Source organism: Pangasianodon hypophthalmus, chromosome 6 (genome assembly GCF_027358585.1).
Source record: "Pangasianodon hypophthalmus isolate fPanHyp1 chromosome 6, fPanHyp1.pri, whole genome shotgun sequence".
In the NCBI taxonomy this organism is placed as follows: Eukaryota; Metazoa; Chordata; class Actinopteri; order Siluriformes; family Pangasiidae; genus Pangasianodon; species Pangasianodon hypophthalmus.
The window spans coordinates 28,723,422-28,737,910 of record NC_069715.1 but is presented as its reverse complement, the minus strand read 5'-3'; the positions used below and the strand labels follow the sequence as shown (position 1 = coordinate 28,737,910).

At 38.0% G+C, this 14,489-nt stretch overlaps 1 protein-coding gene across 4 annotated transcripts in view; it reads left to right on the top strand.

Annotated features, from left to right (window-relative positions):
* gse1b (Gse1 coiled-coil protein b) overlaps positions 1-14,489 on the top strand; it is a 244,655-nt gene that overhangs the window by 74,511 nt on the left and 155,655 nt on the right. For all 4 annotated transcript variants that reach the window (XM_034305534.2, XM_026914361.3, XM_034305533.2 and 1 more), the window contains exon 2: positions 9,423-9,588. In XM_034305534.2, the coding sequence (XP_034161425.2) occupies positions 9,423-9,588 (166 nt within the window). The remainder of the gene's footprint in view (positions 1-9,422; positions 9,589-14,489) is intronic.

Genomic DNA, 14,489 nt, shown 5'->3' with positions numbered 1-14,489 from the left:
CATTCACTAGCCTCAAATATTGTTATAGTCGTATAAAAATGTCTCGTTAAGGGTTTTTGTGGCTAGTGAAGGGAGGGGAATCCTGTCTGATATGGAAAACTTCCACTGTAGGGATCTGTATAGAACCTTTAATGATTCCTTTTTTAGTGAATGGTAGATATAAGTAAACTAGCTCTATAATATTTGCAAAAAATAGAGCGCATAATTAGCGGCCAACTTTTCATTACTGAAATAATTACAAATAACTTGTAATTATTAACATTCGCACATGCTATACCAATGTTTTCTCACATCATTCTTCACCAGTGCCTGGAGCTGACACACAGGATGCTGGGATACGTAGGACAGAGAAGGATACTTCAGTCAGAAACAGTGATTTCAGCAGGCAAACATTAGTTTCGAACATGATGAAGGCCTCCAAATCCTTTCTTAGTTATAAAGATCTAGTTGTCTAAATCAAGAACCCTTAAGGGTTCCTCAGTGTGTCCCTTTGGAAAGACTCTTAAACTTTCTACTTAGACATTTTACAAAGCTAAGGATGCTTAACTATCTAACAAACCCTTAAATGATTATTAAGAATGTACTGTTTGTGTGTGAACTATATCCGGAAAGGAGAATGAAGCACCTTCTGAGGAATTGTATTGGAAAAACAGGAGAGATGAGAGAGAGAGAGAGAGAGAGAGAGAGGAGAGCTAAAGAAGTGATGGCTTCTTCGAGCATTGCCCAGATGGAAGTGAGATGTCAGAGCATGTCAATGCACTCAACCAGCCAGCCTGCAGTCTCTCTCTCTCGCTCTCTCTCTCTCTTTCTCTCTTACTCTTTTCCTCAGTAAACAAATGCTATACACAGTACATATACATTCTAATCCATTATACACTTAAGAATCAAGAAGGAAGAATAAAAGGAAGGAAAATAAACACAGTGTTCCACCTGCAAATTCATAACTATCTTCACAACTCAATTTGTACGATTAGTTATTGTTAAAGTTGTTAAGGTTAAGTAAAGCTTAAAGTTAGGCTGAGGCATGGCCATAACTAGCCCAAGGTCTGGTGGTTTCGGAAGGTTTTGTGGGTTTTTTTGTTGGTTGTGTTTTTTAGTGTAAATACAGGCTTGGGGAGAAAACGCGGCTGTTCGTATGTTTATGTAAATGTAAACACTAGAAGTGATTAATTAACACGTAACATCTTTTTCCTAGAATAGAATGTTCATTTTGTATAAGTTTTCTCCACAAAAACAGTCCATTTTTATGTAAATATAGAGTTCTAGACTATAATTTAATAAAATAGCTGATTTATTTATTAATAGTAAGATATCTAGTCTAATATTCTTCAATATGAAATCAGTTTACTGTGACGTAAAATACAGCAAATATATGTGACAAAAATCTGCAAGGAAAATAAAGAAAGTAGTGATTTGTCTTCAATTTTGAGGCTGACAAAAACCTTTAATTGAATTCTTGCAATGAACAATTCAAGTCAATTCACTGTCATTTCTAAGAAATATGAAAAGAAACTTCAGAAGAAGCTCTAAGATATTGTCATATTTCCTATTTTTGGAGGCTGAAATGAAGAGGCAAGTAAATTCCTGGCTTGTAAACCAAAAATTTTTTCCTTAATTTGACTAAAATATTTAACTAAATTATTACAAATAATTAAAATAACTTTAACATAAAAATATTTAAATAAAAATTAGTTGAGGTAGTGCGTATTTGACAATGTGATATATTAACTATGACACATTTCAGCAATATGGACCTCACTAAAATTTTCATTTTGGTTACAACTCACTGCATATTAAATCAAAAGAACTCCAACCACATAACCATCACTCACTTCAAATTTGTATGAATTTTTCAGGAGATCAGATTAAGGGGGAAAAAATCCATTTTAATAAATATTCTGGGTGGCATTCTCGGTCACGGATCACTCTCTGCCTTGGTTTAAGCGCAGTATGTAACATTAGATTTATTTTTTCTTACCATACTAATAGATTTTAAAGGTATTCCTCAAGGTTAAGTATTAAGCCCCACCGTGTTCTCGATATTTATTCATTAATAACATTCCCCATCCTGATGGTACTTCTCATTCACTTATATGCTGATTATACACTTTTGTTAAGTCAGAAGTTTGTGCTGTTTTGATTAGGCTTCATACGAGAGTTTGATTTGTTGCTAACTTATTAAAATGGAAAATTACAGGCATCTTTAGATTGTTATTATCACTGATTTTGACAGTAGCTGCCTCACAGCTGACACGGTTGAAAATAAAACCACCATCTGAGCTATAAGTTTCACAGAATGGTTTTTTAGGTAAACCTACAAAAATGAATCCTTAGAAATAAAATACTAGAAATACGCTGTGAAAATGTTCTTACATGAAAACAACTTTAACACAGGAAAAACTGTACAACATTTCACACTATGAGATTATTATAAAATCAATCAATAAATCTAGTCTGATCACTATCAAATGTAGTACTAGACTATATTAGAACTGATTTTATTATAGAATGTCAGAGTATCTATACATGCTGAAATTTCAATCGTGTAATGTATACATGATACTCTCCTGCTTTACTGCGTACCTGTTTGCTGATTGGATTTTTGCTAATGCTGCGTTCGTGTGGTGTGTCTGTAAATGTAATTACCACCTTCCAGTAGGGGAAAAAGCATTCACGTCAAAATCTGTGTAGGGAAAGTTAGAAATTTTGTGAACACTGGTTTGTGTGCAGGTAGCATGGTTTGGCTTCAACAACAACCACATGTCTGCCAACATGAACAAGCTGTCCGTCCATGCTAATAAAATAACTAAATATTAATTTCAGTTCACTTTTTACTTCCTGGTTAATTGTAATTGAAAACTGTACCATCGGCTATGTATATGATAACACATAACATGAACATGAGCTAGTGCTAGCTAGCATAAAATAAACAGAACACACTTCTACAACAACCGCCATATTTACTTAGCAAACAAAATGGCAATGTGTGAGTTCTCCCAGTGTTCCATTAAGTGTCATATAGGTCACAGAATGGTGCAGAAATTGACTAAAAAAATTTAAAATTCATCCATAATTTAAAAAAATACACTGCAAAAATGATCTTAAGTAAAAGCAACTTTCATATCTAATATTTCTTATTTTGAGATTATTGTAAAATCTGTAATGAAGTCTAGTCTTGGACTAAATTAAAGTTGATTTTAACAAGTGTTGGATTGTATTTTGTCAATATACTGATTCTACTGAATCAGTAAGCACTCTGTAAATCGAATATACTGCAGTACTTTGAAATCCACTTTCTTTTAAGTTTACGATCACAGTATGACTGAACAGGTCAGACGGTTAAGTCTTCCTCTTCACGGTCAGGGAAAACACATAGCATCTTGCCGTTAAGGGTCTCAGTGGTCAGAGAAATCTGATCCTCAATCCTTTACATTCGGCAGTACAGCGAGACAGCGATGTCTAACTTTTTTTTTTTCAGTCTTACAATAAAGTGATAGTGTTAGGCTAATGTTAGCTTGGGTTTTCATTTTTATCAATAGCCTTTTTCTTACCTTCATAGCTGTTTATGTAGGATGAAGCATACAATATGATGCCTTTCCCTAGCTTACTAAAAGGAGCTTTGCAAGTGTATATATATATATATATATATTTTAGATGTTGAATTTTGGGAGCCCCTGCAGACGCCAGGTATAAAATAGCACCATTGCCATCATAGTGGACGAGCTGGAAGCAGTTTTGGTTATAATGTGGAAGTGTTTCTGCAAGTAGGCCATTAATAAGGTTGCATTTCTTCTGGATGATGGCCCAGAGTCTCAGGATTCGGCTTCACCTGCTTGTTTTGTCACTTCCTGGTTTTCTTCATTGTCAAATCTGGATCCACCGCTAATCCAGAAGCCACCGCTCTGGATCTAGTACAGTCTTTACGATTAAGTCTTTACGAAAGCTTTAAGTAAAGATACAGTATAATTGTGAATCTAAAAGTAAAGGAGACAAAGACTGGGATCTCGTAGACACAAAGCAAGATCACTCTTTTCAGGAGGGATGAATGCCAAATTAGGTTGTTTTTTCTTTTTCAAGTTTAATGCCAGTTGTTAGAAAGGACCTCATATCAAAATTTCCCTTAAAAGTCAAGCTGTTCAGAAAAAAAAAGAAGTCTCACTGGTGATTAAAGAATTTTTTTCCCCAGTAACCTCTATATCAACAGAGTGATGAAACAGTATTGAGAGAGTACCGATTTAGCATGTGAAAGAGGTTTCCTTCCTGCTGTAGGAAATAAGGACACACTGTAAAAATGACATCTTAGTAAGTGGAGCAATCTTGAATATAGTCAAATGTATCTAGAATTTCTCATTATAAGATGATAATAAACCAAATATATGATTAGTAAACCTATTTCTAGATAGTTTTACTCATTTCAAGCTTGAAATAGTCTTGTTCTATTGGCAGATAATTTTACTAATTATAAGCATTTATTTCTAGAAAGAAGCAAAATTTTCTGCCAATAGAATAAGAAAATGTAAATCTTGAAATGAGCAAAAATGTCTAGGAAAAGGTTTAATAATCTTATATATGGTTTATTTTAATATTATAATAATAAATACTAGATGCGTTTGACTATATTCAAGACATTTTCATGTGCCAAGATGTCATTTTTTTGTAGTGCAGGCTCATCCTTATTACATAGCCTATATAACGTCTACTATTATTATTTACATCACAGGTATGAACTTTCTATTGTTTGTCTTTTTACATTTATCATATTAACATCTTCTAATTGCTCCACCTGTCTCTCCTGTCTTTATTGACCTCAGTGACCTCTGCCATGTATAATTTTGCCTTTTCTCCCTGTCACTTGCATGTAATAAGTAATATATGCACGGCTCCTGCTGTCTCTAGCGAGTTTAATTAAGCGAGCGAGTGGCCGAGGCTGAGTGGCGTGCGGTTGTAGTGAAAGACTCTGTCTCGAGGCTGTGGTGTCTGGAAGCTGCAGGGAAGAGGACGCGGTGGTAGTAGGTGGTAAGGGACGTGACCCACGTCGAGCTCTGATGCTCTCATTAGAGATGGCGTGAAAGCGGCTGGTGTTTGTCCCCCACAGGAGATTTAGAGCTAATTAGGCTCAGGAGGCCGGCTGGACGGGTCGATGGGGTCTGTACTGGCACTGACTAGCCTCCTGTTTGAGCATATTTACTCATCAGCTTTTAACCAGAGCAGTGTGTGTGTGTGTGTGTGTCACATCAAATGCATTATCATGCAGGGATTTGTGTTAAAATATGTGCCTTCAGTGGTTGTCTACAATACTAATTGGCTTTATAGTGGGCTCTCTTTGCCACCTCCCATTAAGCAGAAGTCAGAAATTCTCTAAAACAGCTTTAAGGCAAGATTAAAAAACCTAGACAGCTGAGAAATAGTTTTCTTGTAGTACAACCCCAAAGCCCTGACTTGTAGTAATGTGTAGAATGCCGAACGTTTAATATTGCTAATTATTCGTGCCTTGAAAACCTTGTTAAAGGTGTAGAAAAGTACTTAATGCATTCTTGGCTGTTTGCCTCGTAGTGTGATGCATATTTTTTACCCTAGGAGTTCATGCCATTTTCTTAAACCACCTGCTTCAGGCTGTAAAAGAAACATTAAAAACTTTGAAATGAATTGGCTAAAATAAATTACAACCTCTCTGTGTCTATATACTTCATCACAGTGGAATTTAATTTGGTGCCAATATTTGTGCAAATATAGACCAGGTGACATTTTTTCCAATCAACCCCACTGAGTTTGGGTGAGTCTGTGCCCAATGTAGCCTCAGATTCCTGTTCTTGGCTGAATCCGCCGAGGTCTTCTGCTGCTGTAACCCAGCCACATCAAAGTTCAATGTGTTGTGTGTTCTGTAATGCTTTTCTGCTGACCACGGTTGTAAAGAGTGCTTATTTGAGTTACTCTAGCTTTGTTGTCAGCTCTGACCATCTTCTTCTGATCTCTCATCAACAAGGTGTTTGCACCCACAGAGCTGCCACTCACTGGATGTTTTTTTGTTTGTTTGTTTGTTTTCCGCACCATTCTGTGTAGAGATTGTTGTGTGTTAAAATCCCAGGAGATCAGCAGTTTCTGAAATACTCAAACCAGCCATCTGGCACCAACAACCATGCCACAGTCAAAGTCACTGAGATCACTGAGATTTTTTTAGCCCATTCTGATGTTTGATATGAACATAAACTGAAGCTCTTGATCTGTATATGCATTATTTTATGCATTGTGCTGCTGGCTCATGAATCGCTGATTGGATAATTTCACGAATGCGCAGGTGTACAGGTGTATGTATGTATTTTCATGTATTCCTGACTCATCTGCTTTATTGTGATACATATTGCGTATCATGACAGCATCTTCATGTGTGGTGATATATTTTGCTATATTTCCTACCCACATGGTATTTTCTGTCCCCTCATTTGTCCTTTACATCTTTTTTCCTACTCATCTCACACACTCACTCTGTGCACCTGCTGTCAATTCAGTAAAATTAGTTCTGTGAAAAGAGAATAAAGACTTCGTCTCTTATTAGGTAACACTTTTATCTTGTTTCTCTTATCACAAGCTCATGTCTGGTGACTCACTGAGTCACTCAACTCAGTTCTCCTGAAAACTTCTCATCTTCTGTTCTGAGTCATGAAAGTTGCTGGAGGAAAGGCGGATCACTGACTGAATCCAGTCTCGCTTAGCGGATGGTCTAGAAGAAGTGCGGACTTTAAATTGTAAGTGTTTTTGTAGGTGGAGTCCCTTGACACACACAAACTGGAGCGTATACCTGCAGATATTTATATGGAGAGGTCAAAGCCCTGTGTGTAACGCAGTCACGGTGTTGCTCGCGGCGTTGTGTGGAGGTTGTGTGTGGAACGTGGAGATGATGTGGTATCTGAGAGCCTGCAGGCTAAAGGTCATTGTGTGAATTTCTCCCACATCAGTCCATCTTTTCTGCAGCCCAAAGCACTGCTGCTGACTATAATCGCATCTCCACTCGATTAGAAAGACTGGATAAAGATGATATTAATAGCAAGTTTCAGGGTCAGGAACCTGCAACTCTCATATGTTTCATTAGTATTAGGCAAAAAAAAATCAAATCGATGTTTTTACAACTGGTTAAGAGATTGGTAGGATTTAAATAAGGAGTGATATATTTGGGGGCGTGATGTGATGCGGCCGGACACGAAACTGTTACCGTTACCGTTACTGTTACCACCCTGAAGTTGATTACTTTCCAATAACAGCACGTCCTTAAGTGTTTTATTTCTCTTATACCACAGCACTTTGCTGGACATTACAATTTTTTTTAGTTAAGGAACAGGCCATACTTTTTATCTGTTTATGTTTACATTTAGTGTTGTAGAACGTCCACGATTCAAGGTAGTTCTTGTCTCACATATGTTATAGCAGCTATAAACAGACATTCCCTCAACAGCCTCAACTTGTTCTCAATATAGATGTTAATAAGGTGAAAAAACACAGTTTGTCATGCTACCAAGAAACCAGAAAGCGTAAACTAATTTGTCATGAAGACATTCCCATGTCGGAAATCATACCTGTGATTTGCTTTGCAGCTGGAATTCCTACCAGAGCTGCTGTTATAGACAATTACTCAACATCTTCTGACCAATCAGAATAGAGAAGTCAGCGGTGCTATGGTATAATTTTGTATGAATAATGTTGCATGAATTCTCGCTACAGTCTCACACACAAATTGAGTTTTTGCTGTAACAAGACCTGAATTATGGATGTATATTTTGTAAAAAGTTATTAGCGCAAGCAGTTCAGGCAACAGCTGATTAACCCATATCCCAAAAAAAAAAAAGTGGAGCTACATTTGTGGTCGCGTATGTGGTTAGCCTTTAATGAAGTTCTCCATTCCAGTGTGTAAACCAGACAGGAGAACATGCTGCTAAGCAACTCACACATCAAATAAATCACTCAGGATTTGGTATCTCCCCGTCTTGTCCTTCTCAATCTGTCTACAAAGCCTGCTAAAAATGCCTCGCTCCTCAAGAGAAGTAATTAGGGCCGGCACATATTTATTTTTAGGCACCTGTGTGCATCCTTTTTGACGAAATGCGGAAGAGTTATGGTCTCACTTCTGGGCCTCACGGTTTTTCTATCTCTCTATATCCTGGAGGAAGTCATGTTTATTTCATCAGCCCGGGGCGTTCCTTTTGTCTCGAGAAGGCATGGCAGATCGGCTGCCTATCTCCCTGCCACTCGTCAATGGCAGAGCCATCACCACCACTTTTAAGTCGTCTCCCCACCTCTCCACTCGCACGTCCCTCCCTGACAGCTCCTCCTGTTATTTTTCTGTTATGCTCCTGCTTTTTTTCTATCACAGTCATCCCATGTGTGTGTCTTCACTGCCTCATCCTCTGTCTATAAGCTTCCTCTGTCTATTTCTCTCTGTCTTTCTTTATCCATCTCTCTGTTTTTTCTCCTCTGAAGAAGCATCCAAAAGCTTGCTGTCATGCGTCAAGGCCTCGTCACTCCTGCCGAAGGATAAGGCTTCCATTTTAAAGTTCTGGATCTCGTTTTTGCGTTCTTCTTCTCCTGTAGTCAGCAGTAATGGAAAAAAAAGGACAGTTGCTAAAAATGTTGTTGGAAATAAGAAAGTGGAGTCAATCACTGGCACACCACTGATGGAATGACAACCAGGTGTGTTGTTATAGGAAAATAATCAACGATGGGATAGTGTGATGAAGCAGAGCTACTGTTACCGCCTCAGTTCATTATTTTCATATAACAGCATGTCGTGATGTGTTTTATTCCTCTTAGACCACAGCAATTTTCCAGCAATTATACGATTTTTTTTTTTTAATTAAAGCATAACATACTTTGTATGCCTTTATATTTACATTTAATGTTGTGGAACGTCTGAGAAACAAGGTCCTGTTATCACTTTTAAGCACTTCTTCATTAAAAGCTTTTTTCCCCCCATCATCTTTTGAAGTTAATAAGACAAAAAAAATGCAGTTTGTTTACCTCAAAGCGTAAACTCCTTTGTCTTGAAGATGTCGGAAAACTTAAAGCTTTAGTTCTGACAAAGCCCTGACACTGGAGACTCCTTCCATAAATGTTAATAAATGTCTCACTGTAGAATCAACGATTACACACACTTGTAAATCCGTTTATGTTGGGCGTCTGCTTGTGAATGAGCCGTAACTATAGAAACGCTAACATTAGAATGAGCGCATTAATATATACCTGTGATTTTGCTGCACTACTGTCAGAGATGCAGTTATAGAAAATGAATCATCACTTTCTGAGCAATGAGATTATTATTTTGCTATTATTTGCTCTACTAATCACTTCTTTATTCATAGCATGGTCACTTGTATAGAGAGACTCAGTGATATACATTGGTCTAAAGTTCTAAGGATGTGTGTTGTCCGTTGCAGAGCTCCACAGTGGAAGAATCGGCCGGGAGCAGTAAAGAGGACGCTCGACAACCGAGTGCACCGGTGAGGGAGGTTTCCAAGCATGTTCATGCTCCATCTGGGGAATCTAGTATCACCTTCACAAGATCTCATCTCTCAAGTGAGGACAGAGATCGATCACCTTCTAGTAAGTCCATGGGGTTATTCTTCATTCTCTGTCGCCTTTGTGGTCTCCTCTCTGATCTTCAGAGGTTTAGCCTGTAGCGTTTCTCCTTTGGCCGTTCGTTATGCTGAATTTTTCCTGACCCTTTTACACCTACACCTTGAAACTCATGTATAAGTTATACACAGATATCACTGAACCAATCAGAAGGCACTATATACTCACTTCTGAATGCTCTGATCGTTAATGAATGAAAATCTGTCTGAATCTTTTCTCTATAGATTAAGAACAATAATGGAGGATAAAAACTGACCTACACTTATTTAAACAATGGTTCGTCAGCAGGTCCAGGCTTGGAACTACACTCAAGGGTTCTTTGAATAGCAAAGTGTTCTTCAGAAATGGGTTCTACTTGGAACTGTTGTACAGTTCACTGGACAAATTACATCATTTCAATCACGAAGGATGAAAATTGACCTACACTTCTTTAAACAATGGTTCCTCAAGCATTCTATGAATAGCTGTGCTCTTAGCTTGGTTATTGGCACATGCCAAGCTCAGAAATTCTGGGCTCATAGAAAAATATGAGTTCCCACATTGTAATGACGACATTGTGGTGCTGTTCACCTTGTAATTATGATATTCCACCACATGACTGACTCAACGAAAGCAGCTGGTTTTGTCAGCTACTTCCTAACTGCACTTTGTGTATTTTTCGTTAGTGCATGCTGCTATCCGGTAGGGGTGTTGTCCCCATCATGCGGTGGAAAGAGAAAAAGAAAAAGCCTAAGGAGGCAAGTAAATGAAGAAACCCGAGTGAGGGCTTGGGGCTTATAATTAGCGGGGAATACCAGTACTGAGTTACAAGGAAACTGGGATGTCTGGTGCTTTCCATCGCAATATGCCGTAGATAAGATTCTGTGATAAGCTTTTATCTGATTTTTGCACTTTTGTGGTCTAGCTGGCCTTTTAGTTCTCATCTGCCTGTTGTTTGATAATTAAATTTCCTTCCACACATGATGTGGGAATTTTCATGAGCTTTGTATCTTTGCAAATTTTCTGTGTAATCAAGCTTCATGGTTTATCCATGTATTCAAATTAGCTGTAGCTCAGTGCCTTTTTTTTTCATTTAAAAGAGCTTTTCACAGTACTTCTGTATAACACAGATTCAGAGGAATAAGTTCCAAAGCTCTGATGATACGACATTGCAAACTGAGATTCAGACACTGAAATCCCGTGATTAAATGTGCGCTAATGTACTTGCAGCTATCTGGACTAGCTAACTTTTAAAATGGAGATTTTTTTTCTACCATCTATAATTTCCAATTTGCATATTTATGTGTATTCTTGTACATTTTTAATGAGAACAGACATGTAGAGATAAAGTTCCAACCATTAGGAACCATCAGTAGCAATTTATTCTCAGTTAATAGACATAGCTAACGTAAAAGTAATAAACATAATCCTTTCAGATTTTAGGTTAAATGTAAATCAGTATTGTTTCAATGAGAATGATTGATTCGGTAAAGAGCATTGATTTGACATATGCATACACAAAAAACATCAATCTGACTAGCTTAGCGGATATGCATATGTAGTAGCAGGTATGCTAGTTTTTTTAGAAAATAATGCAAGAAAGTAATTCATCCATTTGAGTTAAAAATACATGATATTTTTAACTCAAACACATCACGGAATATTACATACCAAAACGTACCAAAACTATTAGCACGACAGTTAGTATTTCTCACAGGTGACTGGATTAAACCACAATTCTTCAGCACTAACAAAGAGACAAAGTATGTCGTTACAGGGTCAAGCACTTTAATTTAAGGACGACACTGGAAAAATAAGGAAACATGACAGGATGGTGTCTCGATTTGACTAAAGTTATTGCTAGCTCTGCCGTGCTTTGCACAGGATATTCCAATACGCTTGTAAAGAAGGACAGAGAGAGCGGAGGCAGCTTGTCAGCTTCTATTTGTTTTAATCATCGTCTACCTGCCGAGTTGCGCATTAAGGCATTAAGAGCCGATGCACTCTGTACAACCCCGAGCAAATAAACTCTCCCTATACAGCCACGGATATGAGTCCAAATGTGTCCTGATGACAAGAGTCTTACATCATGCTGCCATCCTGAGTGCTTCACTTAGAAGCATACAAGATGAAAGTGTGGCTAAGATAAGAGATTAATCTACTCGGTCGTGTCTGGAGTTTTCTGTTAAAGGGATATTCTAGCATTTTTGTTTGTTCATTTGTTTGTTTGTTTGTTTTACCTAATATCTATCCAACACATGTCTGATTAGTATGGACAAAAGTTTTGACACACTTTCCGGTTCCCTGAGAGGGAAAAAAAAACAGAAAAAACCCTGTTCTCTTGAAACTCATTTATAATGGAAGTCTAAGAGCAGATGTTAAAGGTTTGTCAAACGTTTAAAAGACACAACAATTTATTGTGAAATTAAAATGAGAGACAAGTCTTATCAAAGCTGTTCTTTTGGAGAAGCAGATGTAAACACTTCACTTCATTCCTTCACCATCCTCTGTTTTTTCTCTCTCTTGAAGATAATAAGACTCTGTTAATTATTCTCTGCTTGTCATGTTACCTAGAAAAAAATGCAATGTGTAGAAAACTTTCTAACACTGGAGACTCCTTCCGTGAATAAATGCTAAACTCATTAGAGAAAACTTGACCATATCAATTACAGTATATATTATGTTTTTTTGTCAGTGTGCTTTTTAAATCCTTGTGAATTATTTTTAAGTAGTGAGTGCTTTAATATAAACATGAGATTTGTCAGAGCTGCTGTTATAGAAAATTAATCATCACCTTCAGACCAATCAGACTGGAGAATAATACCTCTGTTTTCACCTCACGTGTTTTTTTGACATACACACTGCTTTATAAAAGATTTACTCAAGGCTTGTGAACGTGTCATAAAGGCCCTGGGTAGGTTTTAAATAATTACTTTTTGCAACCTCTTCCTTCTGCTATGGTTTTGGTTGGTGAAGTGTGTGGGAAAGCTGGCAACAGTGTGTGATCGAATGAGAGCTTCCGCAGTGCTGTGGTTAAGCGGCTTTAAAGCGAAAGAGAAACAGATGAGCAGTTCCACACAAAACAAGCTCCATCTTTCAGAGACGAGGACAAAGTGCCTGCTGGGATTGCAGGAGCCAGTGGAAATCCAGTTTAATCTGTGTGTATGCTTCACCTGTGTACACACACATACATACACACATCCTATTTTTTATTTATTTCTTGAAAGAAGACCTGATAATGCAATTAAGGTGAAGAGGAGGCCAGTTTCACACAGGAAGCAGAGCAGGAGAGGGGAGGTGGAGGAGGAGTGTGGGTGTCTGAGACCTTACTGACCACAGCCACAGACACAGAACACTTCTGCTAACTGATGCTGCACAAGTGCATGTCGTGTACTTCGTTCAGGAATCCTCAAAAACTAGCCTAGACGTCTGCTGAGAAGTGACCTGAGTTAGGCTTCCTGATGAATGGAGGCAGGAGGATCCATCCAGGTGGTAAGACTCTCTCATTTGTCCACTTCTGACAGATCTGTCCATATCTAACAAAGCTGATTTGCCTCAAAATCATACCATTTTATACAACGTTTGCCAAAGCAGATGGTTTCCAAATAGAATCTGACGAGGCCTGGAGTGCTCCAGCTTGTCTACTTTTCTGAAAACAGCTTGAGAGAAAGAAATATATGAAGGTAGTTTGTTTTTATTTATTTATTTATTTATTTTCTGAAGAACCAATCCTGCTTAGGTCACTGTAATCAGGTATAGCGAAGGTGGTGGATGTGAAGGCGTGTGGGTGTGAGAGAAAAGCAGAGCTGAAATGGGAGGAATTTAGCTCAGTAGATATGTCTTATTTAATAATTTAGTATAATTTATAATTGTTTTACTGTGGTGCTTTATTGTAACTATGCTCATTTAAATTATGGTATCTTAATGCTTGTTATAGTGCTATAGGACTGACTATGACGTCACAATGGTTTTATTGTGATACTTATTTTATCCAGGGCTCGGTTTCACAAACACACACACACACACACACACACACACACACACACTCTAAAAACAGTCAGGTTGTAACCAAACAGATATTTTACCCTGCACTCACACCATCAGCAATTTTCACATCACGTTGCTCAGTGTCTCTATGCTGGTTGCTAGTGGGTGTGGCCATGGTTTCACTGATAGCACCATGCTAGTGCGATATCCACACATGCTAGCTACAGCACATACTGTATATACAACAACCTATGTGATAAAAAATTAAATGCTTGTGTATAGAACAAGCTACGGTTTGCGCTTCATGTTTTTTGATAAATATTTTACGAGATCGATGTAATGAACTAGAAATGCAAAAACACCAGTGCTGATCTATTTTGGGTAAATCAAACACTTCAAGCCTGAATGGTTCAGATGCTGTGAATATATGGAACGAATATATATGAAGTTCAAACATATAGACATTATTGGCAATCTCTTCACATCTCATTTGCATGAACGTAAACCTTCTTGCATCGCCCGTACTGCACACTAAAGTTCGCTAGTGGTTGCTTCACTTCCTTTCACCAGAAGCTCTTGATGAAAATTAATGACAAACAACATCGAAAACATAGCTGATTGGGGATTTTCAGTGTTTTTACTAAAACATAATGCACGTGTGTATGCGGTTTGATTTGTGTGTGTGTGTTAGCACGGGGGGAAGGAGTTAAATGAGTGTTTACGGTGTCGCAGGCAGACCCGGCTGCCTCTTGTCTCCTCATCTCACAAGCTCAGGAGAGGAATAAAGGGAAGGAAGGATGCAGGTGGAGGGATGGAGAGGGAGGATGAAATGAAAAAAGGCAGCACACAGGAGGAGTGAACTCTTCCTCCCCCCATCTCAGTGGAGAAGTGACGGCAGAATA